General features: G+C 32.9%; 2 protein-coding genes across 2 annotated transcripts in view; one reads left to right on the top strand and one right to left on the bottom strand.

The window, feature by feature from the left end:
• LOC143240220 (uncharacterized) overlaps window positions 1-6180 on the top strand; it is a 34580-nt gene extending 28400 nt beyond the window's left edge. The window contains exon 4 of the mRNA XM_076482338.1: window positions 2584-6180. Coding sequence (XP_076338453.1) covers window positions 2584-2664 — 81 coding nt within the window. The 3' untranslated portion in view covers window positions 2665-6180. The remainder of the gene's footprint in view (window positions 1-2583) is intronic.
• Window positions 6181-7906: 1726 nt separating this feature from the next.
• LOC143240219 (uncharacterized) overlaps window positions 7907-21714 on the bottom strand; it is a 60752-nt gene continuing 46944 nt past the window's right edge. Inside the window, exons 5-8 of the mRNA XM_076482337.1 lie at window positions 19430-19565; window positions 11911-11984; window positions 11507-11550; window positions 7907-10610 (exon numbers count right to left, since the gene is read on the bottom strand). Of these exons, the coding sequence (XP_076338452.1) occupies window positions 10560-10610; window positions 11507-11550; window positions 11911-11984; window positions 19430-19565 (305 nt within the window). The 3' untranslated portion in view covers window positions 7907-10559. The remainder of the gene's footprint in view (window positions 10611-11506; window positions 11551-11910; window positions 11985-19429; window positions 19566-21714) is intronic.

Here is a 21714-nt window from a genome sequence, read left to right as displayed (position 1 = left end):
CACTGGTCTTTAGCTACGAACCAACAACATAGGTCGAATATTAAATAATTTTTTTTTTAAAAAAGGATCTCATTAACTGTATAACGTGGTTTTTTTGAAGTAGCCAAAAATCAGCCTATTGTGAAACTATTGGCAATAGCAGCAAATACATTAAACGTATTCTATCATTGGTTAATCTAGAGTTTCACAGACAACAACTAAAATCTATGACATTGACTTGTTTTTTTAATTTAGCAAAAAGCTACAAAATGGTTATATGAGATAGCCACCCCTAATTTAAACTGTGTAATATTAGATGGAAGCCAGTTAGTCCTCACCACCCACCATCCTACTCCTGAGATACTCTTTTACCAAATAATAGTAGAATAATATGGTGTGTTTTTGATTTAATATTGTTCAGATAATAGTACACTCGATATTACGAGTGTACGTAATACGCATCTCACGGCTGAAAGGGCGAGTATGTTTGATGTGATGGGCATTAGAACGCGCGATCCTCAAATTACGAGGCAATAACTTTGTGTTTCAGGACAGCACTGCTTCTGCCCACAGTATGTGTATTGTACATGAGTATTGTGTTCCAGGACAGCACTGCTTCTGCCCACAGTATGTGTACTGTACATGAGTATTGTGTTCCAGGACAGCACTGCTTCTGCCCACAGTATGTGTATTGTACATGAGTATTGTGTTTCAGGACAGCACTGCTTCTGCCCACAGTATGTGTATTGTACATGAGTATTGTGTTCCAGGACAGCACTGCTTCTGCCCACAGTATGTGTATTGTACATGAGTATTGTGTTCCAGGACAGCACTGCTTCTGCCCACAGTATGTGTATTGTACATGAGTATTGTGTTCCAGGACAGCATTGCTTCTGCCCACAGTATGTGTACTGTACATGAGTATTGTGTTCCAGGACAGCACTGCTTCTGCCCACAGTATGTGTATTGTACATGAGTATTGTGTTCCAGGACAGCACTGCTTCTGCCCACAGTATGTGTATTGTACATGAGTATTGTGTTCCAGGACAGCACTGCTTCTGCCCACAGTATGTGTATTGTACATGAGTATTGTGTTCCAGGACAGCACTGCTTCTGCCCACAGTATGTGTACTGTACATGAGTATTGTGTTCCAGGACAGCACTGCTTCTGCCCACAGTATGTGTACTGTACATGAGTATTGTGTTCCAGGACAGCACTGCTTCTGCTCACAGTATGTGTACTGTACATGAGTATTGTGTTCCAGGACAGCACTGCTTCTGCCCACAGTATGTGTACTGTACATGAGTATTGTGTTCCAGGACAGCACTGCTTCTGCCCACAGTATGTGTATTGTACATGAGTATTGCGTTCCAGGACAACACCGCTTCTGCCCACAGTATGTGTATTGTACATGAGTATTGTGTTCAAGGACAGCACTGCTTCTGCCCACAGTATGTGTATTGTACATGAGTATTGTGTTCCAGGACAACACTGCTTCTGCCCACAGTATGTGTATTGTACATGAGTATTGTGTTCCAGGACAACACTGCTTCTGCCCACAGTATGTGTATTGTACATTAGTATCTCTGACAAATGGACTTTACAAGATTACCATTTTTTTCAAACTCAACATTTCAGCTTATGCTTTTCTCAAGGATTACAACGTCTTTCATGTTTCTCTGAAATGTGATTACTCGTTTTTTTTAAACATTTAATAGGCCTAATACAAATGTTTTATGATAGATACAGTTGTAACTACATTACACGTCATCTACTCTTCACAAACATTTCACTTGTTTCTCAACGACAAAATAAGCCTGGAAATGCGTCTACTGTGACGTTTATGTAATCTTTCTTTATCAATACTCCTTTCTAAAACTTAGAAAGGAGTGTTCGCTCTAAAAAAAAAATGTCTAAACTAGCATGTCTTAAGATAGAAACGAACTAATACTATGTATTATACAAGCAAACTATAATAAAAACATTGCCAATGTAAAAAATGCCAACTTATGAACAGAACACAGATGTATAACACAAAACATATATCAGACATATAAGGTTGTCTCAATTTTTTCTTCTTAGCGCAGCTTGTGTGTCTGATATCTCCATCTTATATGGCTAATCTCTTTTCATAACTTATAGTTTTTCACATTCACAATAATTTTATTCTAGATTATATAAAATTTGAAAACTTCTATAAAAGCTTTATGCTCACGTCTACAGCTCTGTAAGTTTTATTAAAAAACTTGTGTAAAAAGATTTAAGTCTGATAATTAAAATTATATCAGATTTTAATGGTATTATTGTGTAACTTGTTGATGAGTGACAGTTGGTTAGAAAATAGTTTATCATCATTTTAAAATATATAATAGAATAAACTAAATACTTTCGGTTTCAGGAATTAAGATACATTTTAGACATTTTCAGAGATATCTCAATTATGTAGTCAAATCATAGCATTATATTAAGTAATATATAAACAATTTGGTTATAGGTTTTCATTTTCAGGTTTTTTGTTTTAATATTTAGAATATCGTAATACTACTCATGGAAATGTTCATAAATGTTTTAATAAGTTTTGATCGTATCCATATTTTTTTCAGCCGTGTGTTACAGAAGAGATCGACTACACTGATTACGACAACCACTGTTTAGACGAAACAGTAACGATTGAAGATTATTAATGCGATTTGTAGTACAAAAGATTTACTTTAGTTGGCGCTAGTAGTTTTTAGAATTAAAACCTATTCGTATTCATTCTCATAATGACATCAGTGGCACAATATATATTTTAAAATTTCATTACTATATATTTAGTGTCAAAACAAAAACTTGCAGAATATTTTAATCAACAAGATTTTGCCACACTTATTCGTGTAGATATATGTACAGTGAGAGAGTGATATATACAAATAAAAATGAAATAAACTGAACGCTTTATTAGCAATATAAACTATGATGTTATAATTTTGAAAGTAAGTATTATATTGTAAAATCCAGGATAGGATATTGAATTAACTATCAGTATTTTGCTCAAGTACAGTTTTTGTCTCAGTGACTATAGAACTAAATAAGTTGCTCCTACCCTTATAGCCCAGTAATAACTGACATGGATCGAGATATTTTCCATAACAACCAAATTTTTGTTATAGTAACTTCTATATGATGTCAGTATTACATGAGATAAATTCTCATGTGGGGAAATAATATTTTGAGCAAGTCAAAGTATGTCCTTAAAAACGTCAGTTATATAAATATGTTTAGTAATATACGGATACCAATTGGCTTTTACAATAACAAAATGTTTCACCATGGAGAACAAAACGAGTAAGAAGAGAGAATAATAATTCCATAATTAAAAAATGTATGATAAAACGCTTAAAATAGAACTACACGTTTTAAAGCTCATAAGACATACAGCAACAGAATAGAACGCTAAACAGTACACTAAGTTTATTACAAACACTAAAAAATACGTCAAAAGCACAACAACAGTCAAATAATAAGAGTAAACATCTAAATTAGTCAATCAAGTTCTTCGTCATTAACGTTCCTAGAAGTGTTTTGGTATTATGCTTCACACTTGTGATAGATAATATATATGTGATATCCTTCTTGTAATACCCACATGACACACAGAGTTGTTGATTGCTCTTACACAAACAACTAACATCTCTAAGAAGTTCTGTTGGTGCTGCAGCTTTGTTGGTAATTACAGGCAAAACGGACCCATCTTCTACCCTGTACCCATACACCTCTTATTTACCACAGTATTCAAGAGACTCCAAGTACTGACTTTAAGATGAACTTGAATAATGTGAAAGTAGGCGGTCCTGTTTTGTTTTTTTCGTTCAATAGGAACAAAATTTGGCGACATCATCATCAAGCATAGCATTTCTTCACCATATTTGGATTTGACACTGTACGTGTAGAAAACGTGCATAAACGTATCACTGATATCCTGTAGCAAGCTGTTTAATGAAGATTTGTCCCTAACTACTTCTGAAAGACATTTTTTTGATGACTAAAGTATTTTGAGATGTTTAACTTTACCAATTCCATACGTAGATGAAGTCATGTGACATACAGACATTGAAATATAGTGTTGCTTTATATGTAGAAAAATACCTGCTGAATATTTTGCGTGATGTAATAAAAATATTAGAATATCTGTATCATCTGCTGTAAAAATTATCTATTTATGGTCTTCTGCAAATTCAAGTGTCTTTCGAATTATCACTACGCCGGCATCTTTTTCCTGTTCTGTATGATATACATTGACCTGAAGTGGCTTAAGATAAGTTGCCGGTAGGGTAGTAAAATTTTGTTTATTATGTTTGTTCGATAAAATTGATGCCTTGTCTGTAGAAACTGTTGTATTGTTGTTGGTCACCATGTCAGCACACGACATTTGCTGTAGTTGGCGTTTCTTCTATTACGGTCCTTTTATCGTTTTTACTTCGTATCTATCGAAGATCACCCATGCAGCATTCTACGTTTGCTTTATTCAAAATACAGTGGATACCATGGAGTTAAACATCGTGTCCATTGTTCTAGCTTTGAGCGATGGAATCTAATAAATCAGGGCAGAACCATTATACACTCTGTCTGACTTGGTGGAACAAGGTGGTTGATTTGTTATATATGTACTCATGTGAAAAAAAATGCTTTGCTTGTTGTCAATTCTGGATTTTCATTACACTTCCATCTGACCTTAGTTTTGGAGATGAATAATTATATTTGTCAAGTCTAGCAGAACTATGACAAGCTTATTCTACGTTTCTCGCAAGCATGTGAGCCTTGTTGCATTTGTCGTACACAAGGTATTTTTCAGGTGATGATTGCACTTTCTGACGAACCACATCTCTTTTAGCAGCTTAGAGAATCCTTTTAAACCTAATGTTCTACCACTACCATCAATAATTTTACTAACACGAACTATACAAAAAATGTAATGATTTATTACTTGTAATGAAATTAAACAAAATTAAAACAAGTAACTGACAGCAAAAGTTGTAACAGTAGTAAGAACAGCTGAGCAATACTAGTATATTAATAGCAGATATAACAGAAGTAGTAGTGTTACAACTACTAGTATATTAATAGCAGATTTAACAGAAGTAGTAGTGTTACAAATACTAGTATATTAATAGCAGATGTAGCAGCAGTAGTAGCGTTGAAAACAACAACTGGGCATTAATATTACTATCAGCAGTCGTAACTGTTTTAACGTATTGTTCTGAAGTACTCTTTTCATAAATTAAACTAATGTCCATTATATTAACGCATTAAATTGTTTTGAATTTTTACGTGGTCATTGAATTCAAAACATGACATCAAATTACTATAGTTATTCTCAAATACAATCATTAGTGCCTGTTTTCACTTGAGACTTAGAATAGGGCTTTTGTTAATATTAAACATGTTTGGCACATTCACCTTAAAATCCCCAAATGTCTTAATGTCCTAAAATATTAAAGTTTCAATTTGTTTACAAAATCATGCAGTCAATGGTGTATTTAGATAAGAGCTAGAGAGAGCTCAGTCCCAGAGTTCATGGTGTTAATAGAGGCCCATTCATAATTTTATTCTATGTAAAATTACATGGGATGTAGAGTCCACAAAATTATTAGCCCTTAAATCTGCCACTGCAAACAATTAAGTTTAATAGTTTATTAAGCCATTATTGTGAATGAAATTCTGTGCAAAAACGTTTGCTAATTGATTCAATGTATAATAGTAGTGTTTTCAAAAAACTGCATTGTATTGGCCTAACTTTGGCCTACAAAAATAATACTGATATTTCCCCACATAAGAATTTGAATGGATTTTTTTTACACTTTTTTAGATATTCATATGCTCTTTCAATACTAAAACCTGGTTGTTATGGAAAATGTTCGGATTGGCCATATTTTGTGTCAGTTTCTACTCAACTATTATTCCTTATTTTAAAAACGTCTTTTATGTTAACATTGTACAGTAAAGATTGAAATTTGCTCTAAACTTTGTGAAATTAATTAATTTTACATAAAAAGTGTAATATGTTTACAATTTACATGAACTGTTCCTTTTACTATTAATTTTATACAAAAACACAAATTAGAAATAAACGCCAAATGTTTTTCAGACATTGTATAACTAGAAAATACAACTAATAACTACTTTGGTGACATACTAATAAACGTTTAAATTGTTGGTAATTATTCTTCCTCCTTTGTCTGTGACCTCCTTTTTTCTAAATATATTAATTTGCTAGTCATATATATCAAGAAAAAATTTATTTAAAGACAATGTAAATAAACAAGTGTTTCTAGCTTATTACGAATATACAAGAAAAGTTAATCCTACAAAAACTATACAATAATGCTCTATGCATATAGTTAGCAAGTCAAAATAATATCTCCGTTTGCTTTTAAACTAGGTGCAAATTTCTAAAAAGAAGTTAAAATTTAGATACCAAATGAAGCAAAAAGGCATCATTACATTCATTATCTGTTTAAGTTGGTGAGCCGATTCATTTGGTTACACTTTGAAATATTGAAAATATCTTAATAAATACTTAAATCTATATTTCAAAAATATCTGAGTGGCAAATAAAACAACTTATTCAAGTCAAATAAAATTTAAATTAGTATTTACAATCTTCTGAAGTAATAAAATACACTAATTCCATGAAAAACACGCTTTTACTGCGCAAGACTGGATATTTAATCACAGAATTGCATCTTTTCTAACAGCTTGATGTCGTAATATAAGCTGTGTCATTATTTACAAGCTCAAATTTAATAAAATATATATTTACTGCTTAGATACCATAACATTAAAATATATTAACTACCAAAACGAATTACAACGCATATATGGTTATACTAACTTGACATATAATACACATGTTTCTAATCAGAAAATGTGAAAGAAACTGAACCTTTTGTAACTGAACTTTCAAACAACTGTGAACTTTGTCTCAGTACACTGAGTAGTTGTCAGTCAGTACCCAAATGCATTATTGCGTTAGCTTCTAGTACACAAAAGATATCTGCATTCTCATGAAAGTATATTTAATAATAAATATTAAATAATCCTTTTTAATTAACGTGAGAAACTTAAACAATATTTTATTAGATTTTATACCGTTTAGTGGACAAATGGGTTAACATCTAAAGAGAACACAGATAAACAAGGAGATATTACGGCAATATGTACCTATAGAACAACTGCACAGGTTCAAACTTAACCTTAATTATTAAGATCCTTAAATGATATAATTGAAGTCAAATTTACATGAGTTTACATGATAAAAGTTGTTTTTAATTTCATAAATTATAAGTTAAATGTAACACGTTTTCTCGACATGGTAATACTAGAGATAGATGATACTAAAATGGTGAAGAATTATTTAAAATGACTCTACTGTATGTATATATATATATAGAGACAGTTTAACAATGTTGTGACATCAAATCTGAGTCTCAGTTAAACTTTAAAAAAAAACATTGTTTCAATTGTTAACTTGAACTGTGCGCAGGGGTGGTTAAATTAATAAATATATTACTAAGATTAATACCTACATTAAGTCTTGAAAAGTAGAAAACCAGTTTTATCTATATCAGTACAAATGAGTTGTTTTTTTTTTATTGTTAGTTACAATTTATTTTATGTGGCTGTTCTCTCTCTCTTTATAAATGTAATGTATGTAATATTTAACATGTGGATTTAATCTTAATTCCAACATTTGTCTTACATAATATTTAAAAACACTTAGTCTTAATTCTGTGAAAACAATATACCTGTTGCTTATATTTAAAGATAGGCCTAAAAATATCCTTCGGAACAATGGTTAATATTAAAATTATTGACTACTTTTGTTTTCTACAATTTTGACTGATGTTTGAAAAATAAAAGATTTCCTACAAAACAAGAGTAGTCAAAGAAACTGCGTGTGTTTATATTGTACAACGTTAAATTTCATTTCAAAAAATTCTAACAATCCTTTTTAAATCTAGAATGATCAAAGATCTGGATAATTTTTGTAGTGTAATGAAATTTGATACAAATCCGATCACACTTTACAGAGTTATTAACTCAAAACTGCGAAAATGCCCTGTCTTCCCATTGTGAAAAAAAATCTTCCAAATGATCCAGAATACGGATCAGGACCAGATTTTGGGAGGACTGTTCCATACTGACTTCCCATCTTGTGTGAAAGTTTCGTGCACATTGGTTTCCGAGATACATGCGTGGAAACACAGACAGACATATACACACACGGAACCAGCTGCAATACTCTCGTCTCCCAACCTCTGGGGCGAAAGTAATAGTAATAATCAAATGATGTCATATAATATAATCCCATAGTTATTTTTGCTTGTCTGAAACACACAGCTAATGTTTGAGATTATTAGTAATAACTACACGATGCTTCGTTTTCTTATCAGCGATTTACAAAAATATATGATTATAAATATTTAACTTATGAACTTAAGTAAAATAAACACTATCACAACAACAGAAATGAAAATACCTTTAAATCATGAATAATTAGTAGCTGTATACAACAGAATATGGAAATATAGATTTAAGTGTGGAAAACGCTATAATAGATTATTATCATAAATTCATTTTTAACAAAATATAATCAGGACAAGTTATAAAACTTACAGGGTAAAATTAATTAAATTATCAGTTGAATGTGCGCTCTGTTAATAATTGTAAATCGTATTATAATTACTGTACATGGATACAGATTGAAACTTGTATTTTATGTAAATATGAATTTTCGTGCAAAGCTGCACGAGGACTATCTGTGTTAGCCGTCCCTACTTTAGTTGTGAAATACTAGATCATCTCCTGATATATGTTATAAATATCTGAACACATATATCAAATGATCGAATCCTACAATTAAATTAACCCAGGTTGTTTTTATTTGAGAATGCAATTTTTTGTGAGTCGTTGTATTGTAAAACATACAAACTAGATCACTTGCATGCAAAAACTAAAGTAAAAATTTATTGTGAATAAAGCAAATTCTTATTTTTAATAATATTTAATAAAAAGAGACACTTTCACTCATAAGCACACTTATTAAATGATCATATATTCTATTCACATTAGTGAAAATATTTTTGTCCTTATTACTTAAGTCTTTACAAAGTCAAATTTAACTCGTTTTCACACAAAGTTTTTGGTAAAGAACCACGCAATACTACGTTACGCCCAAGATATTTCTGTAGCTGACCAGTATCATTACATATTAATATTTTCTCTTCCAATGAGGAAATTCTGAAACGAAAATACTGCTACAAACGTTGTGCATATATAATATATCTGGGTCTTTGTCACTACTCACAAGAATTATCCACTTTTCTTGTTTTTAAGGAAGTCACTCAAACTTACGTTAAATTTAAGAGTTGTACTTAAATATACGTACAACACGTTCCATACTAAATAAAAGAGAAATTTGCCGTTTATTCTTGTATACAAAATTTTAAATAAAGCATTATTTACATTAAGTTTAATTTAATGTTATAACACGCAGTTTTAGAATGTGATTATCCAGTATTTATTTGCAGATGTAATGAACGTCAATAGGTGAAATTCAATTAATAAACCTACATCAAGCAAACGACCCACATGTATTGTTCATTTCGTTACACATATGAAGTACCATAAATGAGGCCTGTCTTATTTTCCTGTAGATTAGAGAGTTATTTTTACGAATCCTTTAATAAAGTGTTATTTTAAAATATTCGTTACCTTCTTTTAACATTGTTGCCTATCCGGAATATTAAAAACTGTATAACAACAAGTTAAATATGAAATTTGCTTGACCAAGAATGGGAACGGATATTTCTGCAAAACAAATTAAAAAGAACTAAGAACAAAAGTGCTGATACACTTAAAAATATGGATCATATAAAGGTAGCGAATAAATATTCCAGTTTCCCCAAATTGACCGAAATAAACAAGTATTTAGAAGTTGTTTTCTGCATTATTGCATTGCTTGTGTGTTTGTATTTTAAATAGTTCAGAAGCTCCTTTAAATTAAACATCAAAGTAAAGAAAATCACTTGCTTAAAGCATAGATATTTAAATAAAATATCTCAATATATAATATATTTTATAACTTATGTTTTTAACAATGAACATTTATTTTTGTCATTTTAGTCTAATTAGAGGTCTACTTTTCTCTTCTTTGTTTAGTTGTTTTTAAAATTCTAAAATCTTAGTTTTAGAACAGTTTTCCTAACCAGTGACTGTTGTATATAAAGTATTTATATAATCCTTGCTTTGTTCATCATATAAACAACACAAGAAGCTAAAAGTATTTTTAAACACACACACTTTACGTAATTTTGATAATACAAGAAATTTAGTGGATTAGCAAAACAAAATTTCTTGAACCTTCCAGTCATGTTCTAAATACAAATTTAAAAAGGGCACTTAACTTGAAACACACACAAGACGAGAGTATTTTGTAGCAGCTACAAGCACACAAACTGTACATTAATCCGAATGAAAAAACAATTAATTTATAAGGAATAAGGACCAGAACACTCTTCAATTTGCATTGATGCATTTATAGTCCCATCATATAAACAGGTTCAAATCCTGTAGCATCCTCTTCTCTCTATGATAAAACAAGTAATAAAACATAACATTATTAATTGAATAAGGCCTGGCTTCAAATGGCTCTACACATTTTAAAACGTAATAACTTCCAAACGAAAAAGATAATGTAAAAATGGTGTCTATTACGTTATTCTACGTAGAAAAAACTACAGCAAATTATCCAAATTAATCTTTTCAAAAACTTTATTTTGTAGATGTGCTAAAAATAACAGGAAAAATGTTTGGACAATTTTAACAAAATTTTATTGTGGTGTAATTTCCACCACACTTGAATGGTAATTTAAAAAAATCATAGCCGGTTATATCGTCACAATTCAAATATATTTTCAGTTTTATAATAATTATTTTGACTTTTTAGAAATAAAGTAAAATTTAATGTGAATGATTGTTAATGTGGAGGAGGTTTGATTATTATCAAGTTTGTTTGTTTTGAATTAAGTAAAAAGCTACACAATGCGCTATCTGTACTCTGCTCACTACGGGTATCGAAACCTGGTTTCTAGCAGTGTGAGTCCGCAGACTGGTAAGCGATTGCAGACAAAACTCTAGTTTTGTAAAGGATTTATGTTGAGAAACCAATATATTAGGCTGTCAGAAAAAGAAAAAAACATTTGGCAACTTATTTCATTCGTGGTTACACTGATAAAGAGTAATATGTAACTTTGGTAGAGTTCGTCGGTAATGAGAAAGTCAGTATGATTACATCAATACGTTTTGTTGCATCCCTCTTACATACTATAACTTAGCCAAGTATGATCCCAAAAAAGATGTTGAAGACATAAAGTTAAATCTTTATCTTTTTAATCGCATTCAAAGGAAGTGTATTTTTGTTAAAATGTTTCTTAATATATTGACATTCGTTCTACAAAAAAGCAAAAAATAAAAATCACTCACTCTGATACGTGGGCTTTCGGAAGAGCTCACTTGGAAAACATCGCCTGGCAAATTATTAAATATATATTATATATATACTTAAATATTTTAAAATATATTGGTGTTATAAGATAAAGCGCGATAAATAATGACTATTTCTTCAATTTTATGACATTTTTAAACATGTTACCCTACTTTAGCCACTAAATATAAAATTATTTACAACATTTTCGTTTTTTTATCTAAATAAAGATAAATATTAAATACCTTTTGACATAGCACATGCAAAATTATCTTTTTCAACCTACTCATGACCTAACATAATTTTTTTCCTATTATTATTAATAAATTATTAAAGTTTATTTTCTTAATACTATATAAAAAGTGTATTGTACTGAACCTATATATATTACGATTTAACTTACCATTTGCACTCAAGACATTGATTTCTTTTGAATCATCTGCATCTGGATTACTAAGTACTTGATCTCTTTTCTTCCTGGATATTCAAAGAGTAATAAATTTCTATATTGTCAATATATGAGAATATTCCTTGATACAAAATGATAAAAACCCTATAACACGAGCGCTTTCGAAAGTTATATCTTTATTCCTCCGGAGCAAACATAAACCAAATAAAACTATCATATGTCAATATTTATATTTAATTTCGATCATTTTCGGGAGACATGAGGCATTTTGATAAAGGTACTCAGAAATCTGCTGCAGAAACATCTTCCGTACTTTAGGGCTGTGAGTACGATATAAAAATGATGGTCAAATCCCGCTATTAGATGAGAGAGATTATTTCAAGAGTTGCCGATAATTTGTTGTCGAGTAGCTGCGTTTCTTCCAGTTTCAAAATTAGGCATAACTATACACAGAAAGTCTCAGCAGCTTTGCACAAAAGTCTAAAACAAGCAAACAAATTATCATTTATTCCACTTCTGGTTTGTTTTTACACTTCCACTTTACAAAAATAGCTGTACCAGACCAAATCCGTGCTGTGTAAAATGTTGCAAACATATATATTTTACCACAATTCGAGCTAACACCACCAATTCTTGACTAGGAAAAATCAATAATAATCATATTATTTAAGACGACTTCCTCTTCTATCGAAATACAATAATAAACTAACAAAATCCAACAAGACAACACAAACAACTTTCTGGTTGGACAAGGAGACTGGCGAGAATGTATAACAACACAGAGAAACAGAAGGTAAAATCATCTTCGCACCAGACATTAATTTTCTTTTAGTTCATAAAAACACCAAAGTAAAGGTTATAGTCTTCAGTTAACGAGTTGTTTTTTCATATTTTCGAACAATGTGTTCTCAGAAAATGAAATTATGAACTAAATTTCATTATATGTTGAAACAAGGTTATTGGCGGTATTTTACAGCATAAGTTTAATTTTTGTCAAATTGTGTGACAGTTTATAGTACACTGAATAAAAAATATTATTCCTTAATAGACAAACCTTGGTGAGCTAGAAGAGGCACTCTTATTCAATGTTAAACCTTAGAAAAAGGAGGTGCTTTGCTACTTGAAACTATTAAAGCAGGACCTCAGAATCCTCCTTTCTTACATTCTCATTTCTGCCTCCCAGTCGTCAGAAGGTTGTCCCGACGGCTATATAAGTTTACTCAATGCCACCAAAATATCTTGGTTTTTACAAGTAAAAGCATAATGAATAACAACTATTCCTTTAATGTTATGATATTTTTAAACGTTACCCTACTTTAGCCACTAATTATAGAATTAATTACAACAGTAAAATCCTTTTTAAAGCCTTCTTATTTCAGATGCTAATAAAACAATACTTTTCAACCTTGAAAATTACAATTGTACATTTAGTAATGTTATTTTTGTTACGTGCTTTGGTAAAACGGTACAAAATATAGCAACAATAAGCAGATTATTCAAGTAATCCCGCTAGCTGATATTGAAAGTGTTGTTAAATTTAATCGATTATTTTTTCAAACTGAATTTTATACATTAGAATAAAATTCTACCATTTGTTGGAAATAGTATTGTTAGGTAGTAGTAGTTTGGTTAGGACTAACTTATTTTTTTGTAAATTTCACTTAGTGTTAAAACCAGTACTTACTGACTTTTTTTACACTTTCCATTAATTAATAGATTTAATTTGGTTTTCTCGTTTTTTGTCATTCCTTTTATTACAAAACTGCGAAATATTCTGCGTTTATAAATAATTATTGTTAATAATAAGTTGTTATTAATATACAGGATGACTTAAAAGTGTCTTTCCTATTTTAAAATTTAATAATTAACAATATAAAGAAATACAGCCATGCAAATTTGAGCATCTTGTAGCCTAACAGCGGGTAGGGTTAGCCCATAAAATAGCAAGAGTACATGAAAAGGCTCAATGCGACGTCCGGCTTGGAAAGACTGAAAGACTTAATCAGTATGGTGCAGCGTACTTACAGATGCTGGTATATGAAAGAACCATTATCAAAACCAACTATCTAGGAGTGGTTGAAGAAGCTCTTAGACACAGGCACTGTGTTACAGCAACCAGGAGAAACGGAACAAGTACGAGATGTTTTTCAGTGTAATCCATAAAAAGCGCTTCAGCGTGATTCACGAGAACTTAACATGCAAAAAATGTCACTGCCCTATGTCTGTTAGATACACTCTACTGTTTATTTTAAGTTTAATAAACGTAAGTTATTGTTAGATGTGATACTCATGACAAGTTTGGTGACGTAACTGTTTACGAATCATTTGTTGAGAAGTTCAATTGTTGTAAATTGATGTAATGTAACTCAAACTTTTTAACTTTTCTCTTTGCTTTAAGTGAGTATTGTTATATTATCACATCTCGCAATTTGTAAATAGTTCAAGGCCGCAGTTGGGCAGTAAATATATGCAGGTAACCAAGTTAAAGCAATTTCGTGAAAATGAAAGTAAGACAAAGTGAATATAGTCAAATAGATCTAGACTGTGTTTGTAAATTCAATCTTAAACTGTGTATAGTAAGTACTTTTAAAGTGTAATAATTGCATATTGTTTTGTAATAACAGAGTAGAAAATAATAATTTGTCTCGTCAATTGGGTTAAAAAGTAACTGAACCAGTCTCTGTGAACTTTCGACTCATAAGAGAATTATTTAAAGTTCTGGGTACAACTGTAGTAATTCACGGGGTGACGTAAATGAATATTTCACTGGCTATATTGCGATAATAAAATAGATAAGTATAATTCGTCTTATCATCTGTGTTCTAAAGTAACTGTCTTCAATACTAGACTTCTTGATCATACGTGTTTTTTTTCTAACATCATGAATGGTATGTACTAAAAATAGTCGACTATGTGACACATTATCCCAAAGTCATAGTACTGTTGGAGATAGTGTGTGTGTGTTCTCATATAGCAAAGCCACATCGGGCTATCTGTTAAGCCCACCGAGGGGAATCGGGGTGGGGGCGTTGCAGATAGAGACAAAGGAGTAACACCTCCTGGAAGTGTTGTGCAGAGTAGTAATTCTGAAAGAAGACTTGAGTGACCCAGTTTATCTCAGGACTGATACAAGAAACGTGCATTCGAATCAGCATTAGTGAACTCTACCACTTCATAATATATTGGACTTTGTGTGGGAGTCAATGGCGTATTAAAGAATGTGCTGAGGAAGATGTACGAACATAGAATACGTAACTAAAACAGGTACCCGCAAACAATATTATTTGCTTACTAAAAAAGTCCACAAGCAAGTACAGAAGAACAGTTGATGCAAATATTTAAAGAGCTGTGAACAAGAGCCCAAAGTGAGAAACACACGTCAGCATGTGTTAGACTTTAGAAACCGACATTTTAACTCACTTCAGAGAGTTTGTATGCAGCTCAAGGTAGTTAGAAGCACTTCTATAACAAGAAGGCCAGTAATTGACGTTTTAAGGTCGGACAAAAGATTTTGTTCTGTTATCTACAGACAACAACAAACCCACACCCTGCAGTGGAAAGGATCTTTTAAAGTACATGAGGGGGTCAACAGAATGGGCTACAAGGTGAAAATGAAACGAAAGACAAAGCTCAACCACAACAACCTGTTGAAGAGGTACTTCAAGGGTGAAGAAGACATAATCAGTGCAACTATTGAGGCAGCATAGATGGTCGTTGTAGGTGTGACTTTCATAGTTACAGAACCAGAAGATGATGACTTTGTCGTAGAACATTAAAACTTACTAGACCTAATACCACTGGGTGTTGATAAGAAGCACAAAAATGCCAACATCAGTAAAACCCTAACTGGCAAGGAGAAAAAAAGATCTTCAAGATGTACTGCGTCATTATAAAGAGGTAGACCGAGCAAGACAAACCTCGTACAACACAAGATTTAGATCACGACCAGAGATCCAGTTAAAGTGAAGCCCAACCAGATGCTTTACGCAATGAGAGAAATAATCAATTAAGAAATCGAAGCAATGTTAGAAATTGGAATAATGAAGCCTGTGAAGTCAGTCAGCTGTTAACTAGTAGCAATTGTGAAGAAGAGGAATGGTTTGTTTGTTTGTTTGTTTTGAATATTTGCGCAAAGCTACATTAGGGCTATCTGCGTTAGTCGTTCATAATTTAGCGGTGTAAGTCTAGAGGGAAGGCAGTTAGTCTTCACCACACATCACCAACTCTTGGGCTACTCTTTTACCAACGAATAGTATAACGCCTCCACGGCTGAATGAGTGAGCATGTTTAATGTAACAAGGACTCAAAACCGCGACCCTCAGAATATGAGTAGATCGCCCTAATTACCTGGCCATGTCGGGCAGAAGGAGAATGGTTAGAAATTGGAATCATCGAGCATTCAAATTCAGTCTACTGTTCACCAATGGTAGTCGTAAAGAAGAAGGATGGTTGAACTCCTTCTACATATATTTCTGGAAGGTGAACCTCGATATGATGTCAGACTACAAATCTTTCGCTAACCCAAAGGCTATTATGCCAAACCTATACAGAGTCAAATTGTTTACCATGAATATCTTCAGCATAGGTTACTGGCACAAGATAATGTTACTAGTTCAAGAGGATGATATTTGGATTAGTAAACTCAGCAACAACATTTAATCACATATCAAGGAAGATGTCGCACAAAACCACCAACATAGAGCATTATGTAGACAACATTCTGACCCACAGAAAAAGATAGAAAAACCACCTGAAGAAACTCAGAAAGCTTTTCATGCTAAGGAGAGCAGCATGTCTGACCACCAAACTATCTAAGTGCTACATCAGCTATTTTGTACTGAAATTTGTTAGCCTCAGTGTGGGTGACTAACAGATAGCCATGGAAAAGGCAAAGAAGCTAACCCCCATACTAGATGCACCAGCTCCATTTACCAACCAATAAGTTAAAGTCTTTATGGGATTAGTGGGATACTACAAGAAGCTAATCCCAAATGACAATGAACTTGCTGCACCACTGACTCAACTAACCAAAAGACACTTACCCAACAAGGTGAAGTAGAGACAACCACAGAAGATGGCATTCCTGAAGTTAATGAACATATTAGGAAGTTCATCATTCCTAAGAATGCCAAACTTTAAGAAATTGTTCATTATTCAGGCCAATAGTTCAAACATTAAATTTGAAGCAGTACTCCTACAATAACTTGAAGACGGAATGTTTACTGTAATATATGCTAGTAAAACGTTATTGAGTAATGAGAACTACTCTGTGATTGAACAAAAGTATGTGGCCATCATAGTTACTTGTCATCTGGAAATTCCAGAACTAACTTTCCAGGAAGTAGCTAGTTACCCAGACGGACTACCAGCCCCCTGCATACATCCAGAGGTGGAAAACCAACAGTTTGAAGAATACGATATGGGTGTGTGTTTGTGTTTTTTCTTATAGCAAAGCCACATCGTGCTATCTGCTGAGACAACGAGGGGAATCGAACCCCTAATTTTAGCATTGCAAAATACGATATGGATATTGTACCTCTCGCACTATCAGTTCCACGTTGAGGCCATCAAGGGAACTCCAAATCTTAGTGCAAACTGTATGAGTATACTTTGTGTATGAGCTGAAAACAGTCTTTGTAAACAATATAAGAAATATTGTAAATACATTTCTTAAGGAGGTGCTTATTGTTAGATATGCATAACTGTTCATTGTAAATTTAATACAAAGTATTATATAACTTATGTTATGTGAGCATTAAAATGAGCTATTGTTAGAAGCAATATTTATGGCTAATTTACAAATCATTTGTTGGGTAACTCAAGTATTGTGAACTGATGTCATGTTACTCAAAACTTCTGAATTTTCTCATTGCGCTAAGTGAGAATTGTTAATTTTTTGTTAAGTCAACTAAATGCATATTGTGTTTAGCCATAAAGGTGTATAATAGCGACTTTTAAAGTGTAATAATTGCAGATTGTTTTGTAATAACAGAGTAAAGAAGAATAACTCGTCTTATCAATTGGGTTATAAAATGACTAAACCAGCCTGTTTGGACTACTGGATACAACTATGGTAACCCATAGGGTAACGTAAGTGAATTTATTACTGATTGTATTTTGGTTTGATTTGTTTTGAATTTCGCGCAAAGCTACAAAAGGTTTGTTTGTTTTTGTTTTGTTTTGAATTTCGCACAAAGCTACTCGAGGGCTATCTGTGCTAGCCATCCCTAATTTGGCAGTGTAAGACTAGAGGGAAGGCAGCTAGTCATCACCACCCACCGCCAACTCTTGGGCTACTCTTTTACCAACGAACAGTGGGATTGACCGTCACATTAGAACACCTCATGTCTGAAAGGTCGAGCATGTTTGGTGCAACGGGGATTCGAGCCCGCGATCCTGGGATTACGAAGTCGAGTGCCTTAACCACCTGGCCATGCTGTGCCACTGATTGTATTATGATAACAGAGTAAGTAAGAATACTACGTCCAAAACTTGGGTTGTAAAGTAACTGAACCAGCTTGCATAGACTATTGACGAAAGGAGATGTTTATTTAAAGTTCTGGATACAACTGTGGTGATTAACTGTGTAGCAAAAGTTTGTATATATATTTTATTTGTTTTAAATATATTATTTTAAAATAAGTGGATTATGTGTTGTTCATTTATTTTTGAAATTTATCACCAACAAGTCACAGACATTTGCTTTAAAGAATCCTGCTTACACATAGATATACTTAATAACCGGACAGTATCATTCATAAATGTGTCATTCATCTGCATGGCTACCAATGTCAGTTGGTGTAGACACTTCAACCAAGTAACAAACGAAATCACAATACTTTTGCAGTGAACCTCCTTGACTGCTTGTGTACTCTATAGTAATGAGACTACATTTCATGCCTCGGATAAAGTGACTCATCATAATGTATGCATATGGGGCTTGGAAAATTTCCATGACAACACTGAAATCACACTTGATAACCGAAATGTAAACGTGTGGTGCAGTTTAGTGTGTGATAGGATTGTCGGTCCTTTCGTTTTCGCTACGAGCGCTATTAACACAACTGGAGGAAATGTAACCATGGATGATCGTTCATCTCGATAATGTTTCGCCACATTGAAACGTATTGATCAGGTGCTTCCTAAGTCAGACATTTCCGAGATGTTTGACTGGTTGGAGTGGACCAATTTCTTCCTTACTACATTCTTCAGATATCACTCCACTATACTTCGTTCGATGGGGATATGTCAAGGATAATTTGTATTGCGCACTTATAGCTAAAGATTAGGATAACGGTCGCCATCGGCACTGTAGCTGTTGACGTATTGAAGCAAACATGACTGAAATAGAATAATGGTTAGACGTTCTGAGAGCCATTATATGTCACGTCAATAACAACTATTTGAGTTCAGCTACAAGGTGTTGAAAGCTGCATGTTTGTATTTGTTTAGTTACTTAATTATTAAAATAAAAAGGTTAGTTTTGAACCACTCTGTAATATTATTAAGTTACCTCCATTTGAAGAGATGAAAAATTCCACAAATTAGAGCAAGCAAAACGAGAATTGCAGCGAATACACTAAGAACTATAGGAAGAATACTTCCTTCACCAAACCGAAGACTCATGGGATCTGTTTGTTCCACTGGATCTATTAAATAGTATACCGAAGACAAACATATATTTATCTATCTATATATGTGTAATAATTTCTATATAAGATTACTTATTTCGAAAACATTTTTAGTATATTCACATAACATATGTTTCATAATCACCATCATATGATGTGTGTGTGTGTGTGTGTATGTGTTTTCTTATAGCAAACCCACATTGGGCTATCTTCTGAGTCCATCGAGGTGAATCGAACCCCTGATTTTAACGTTGTAAATTCGTAGACTTATCGCTGTACTAGCGGGGGACCCATCATCTGATATATTCACAAACTAAAACAAATTTTAAAGGAAAAGTTCCATTCTAAAATTATTCATCACATGTGTGATGAGCTATCATCAACTGTGAATGTCCGGCATGGCCAGGTGGTTAAGGCCTTCGACTTTAGAGTCGCTGGTTTGAATCAGCCGTGGGGTCGTTATAATGTGATTTCTAATTTCGCTATTAGTTGGTAGAAGAGTAGTCCAAGAGTTGGCGGTGTGTGGTGATGACTAGAATCCTTCCCTCTAGACTTACATTGGTAAATTAGGGACGGCTAGCGAAGATATCCATCGTGTAACTTTGCGCAAAATGCAAATCAAATCAATAAACATATTAACTGTGAATGAAATCTTTAAACTGCTCTGGAATAACTATTTAAGACTATTTATTACTGTTTAAAATATGTCTTAAAATATATTTTTGCTACTGAATTAATGAAAAGCTACAATTCTAATTTTAGCTTTCGACGAACTTAATTCAGCGTTTTCAGTATATTTATGCTTTAAAACCTACTATAAAAACATCAATATGTTAAGTGAGTTTTTAACTGTTATTTATAAATTTGAAATCACCATTTAGCTTCTTTGATTTCAAAAGATGCTCTTTATTCAACTCAATGTTCTTCACTAGTCAGTTGTTTCTTTACCTTTCACATACCTTATAGCCTCAGCTATTTACGATTTTTTTTTCATGATTATATAATGGATTAATTCTAGGATGTATTCAAATAAAACATTGTTTGCTCAAGTTAAATGACCAACATTTACTTCCCTTTAAACACAGTATAGAAAGTTCTATCAAACCCGCGTTAATAGTTCTTATTACCAACTGCATAGACAGTTTCAGAACTCTGATTAATGTTCTTTTTTTACAAATCAAACTTATGATTGTTTGTTTGTTTGTTTGTTTTGGAATTTCGCACAAAGCTACTCGAGGGCTATCTGTGCTAGCCGTCCCTAATTTAGCAGTGTAAGACTAGAGGGAAGGCAGCTAGTCATCACCACCCACCGCCAACTCTTGGGCTACTCTTTTACCAACAAATAGTGGGATTGACCGTCACATTATAACGCCCCCACGGCTGGGAGGGCGAGCATGTTTGGCGCGACGCGGGCGCGAACCCGCGACCCTCGGATTACGAGTCGCACGCCTTACGCACTTGGCCATGCCAGGCCTTCAAACTTATGAAGGTTTACTAAAATCAATCCTGATCATCAGATGTCCAAGTTGTAAAACAATAAATTGTGAAGGTTGAATGACATTCATTTAGAATTGTCTTTCTGTCTTTTGTTTGTTTTTTAATTTCTCGCAAAAGTACAAGAGGGCTCTCTGCGCTAGCCGTTTTTAATTTAGCAGTGTAAGACCAAAGGGAAGGCACCTACCGCCAACTCTTGGACTACTCTTTTACCAATAAATAGTGGGATTGACCATCATATTATAATGCTCCCACGGCTGGAAGAGTGAGCATGTTTGGTGTGACTGGTTCTACTTTTTTAACCTTGTCACAGCTAAAGAGGTTGAGTACACTATTTTAAAATGATACTGAACCCTCACCACATCCAGTTGATCTCTGTCTGGTGACTGTGTATTTTGAGAATAGAATATAGTGTAGTTTCTATTGAAAAAGGAACTGATGTGAGGTTGTCTTGTCAAAAGTACCCAATAGTATTACAATATCTACAAACGCCAAACAATTACAAAATGTTGTTCATATGTAACACGTTCAATCACAACTTAGTATCACTTATGATTGTGATGTACCTAACTGATTTGTGCATTCAAAATCGTTCTAATATAACTTACTCATCCCTCTAAATAAACTTATAATTTACCATTAACCTTTAACTGTTTGTGCAGTGTAAATCTAA

This window comes from Tachypleus tridentatus, chromosome 13 (assembly GCF_004210375.1).
Source record: "Tachypleus tridentatus isolate NWPU-2018 chromosome 13, ASM421037v1, whole genome shotgun sequence".
Classification (NCBI taxonomy): Eukaryota; Metazoa; Arthropoda; class Merostomata; order Xiphosura; family Limulidae; genus Tachypleus; species Tachypleus tridentatus.
This window is presented reverse-complemented; position numbering and strand designations above follow the sequence as displayed.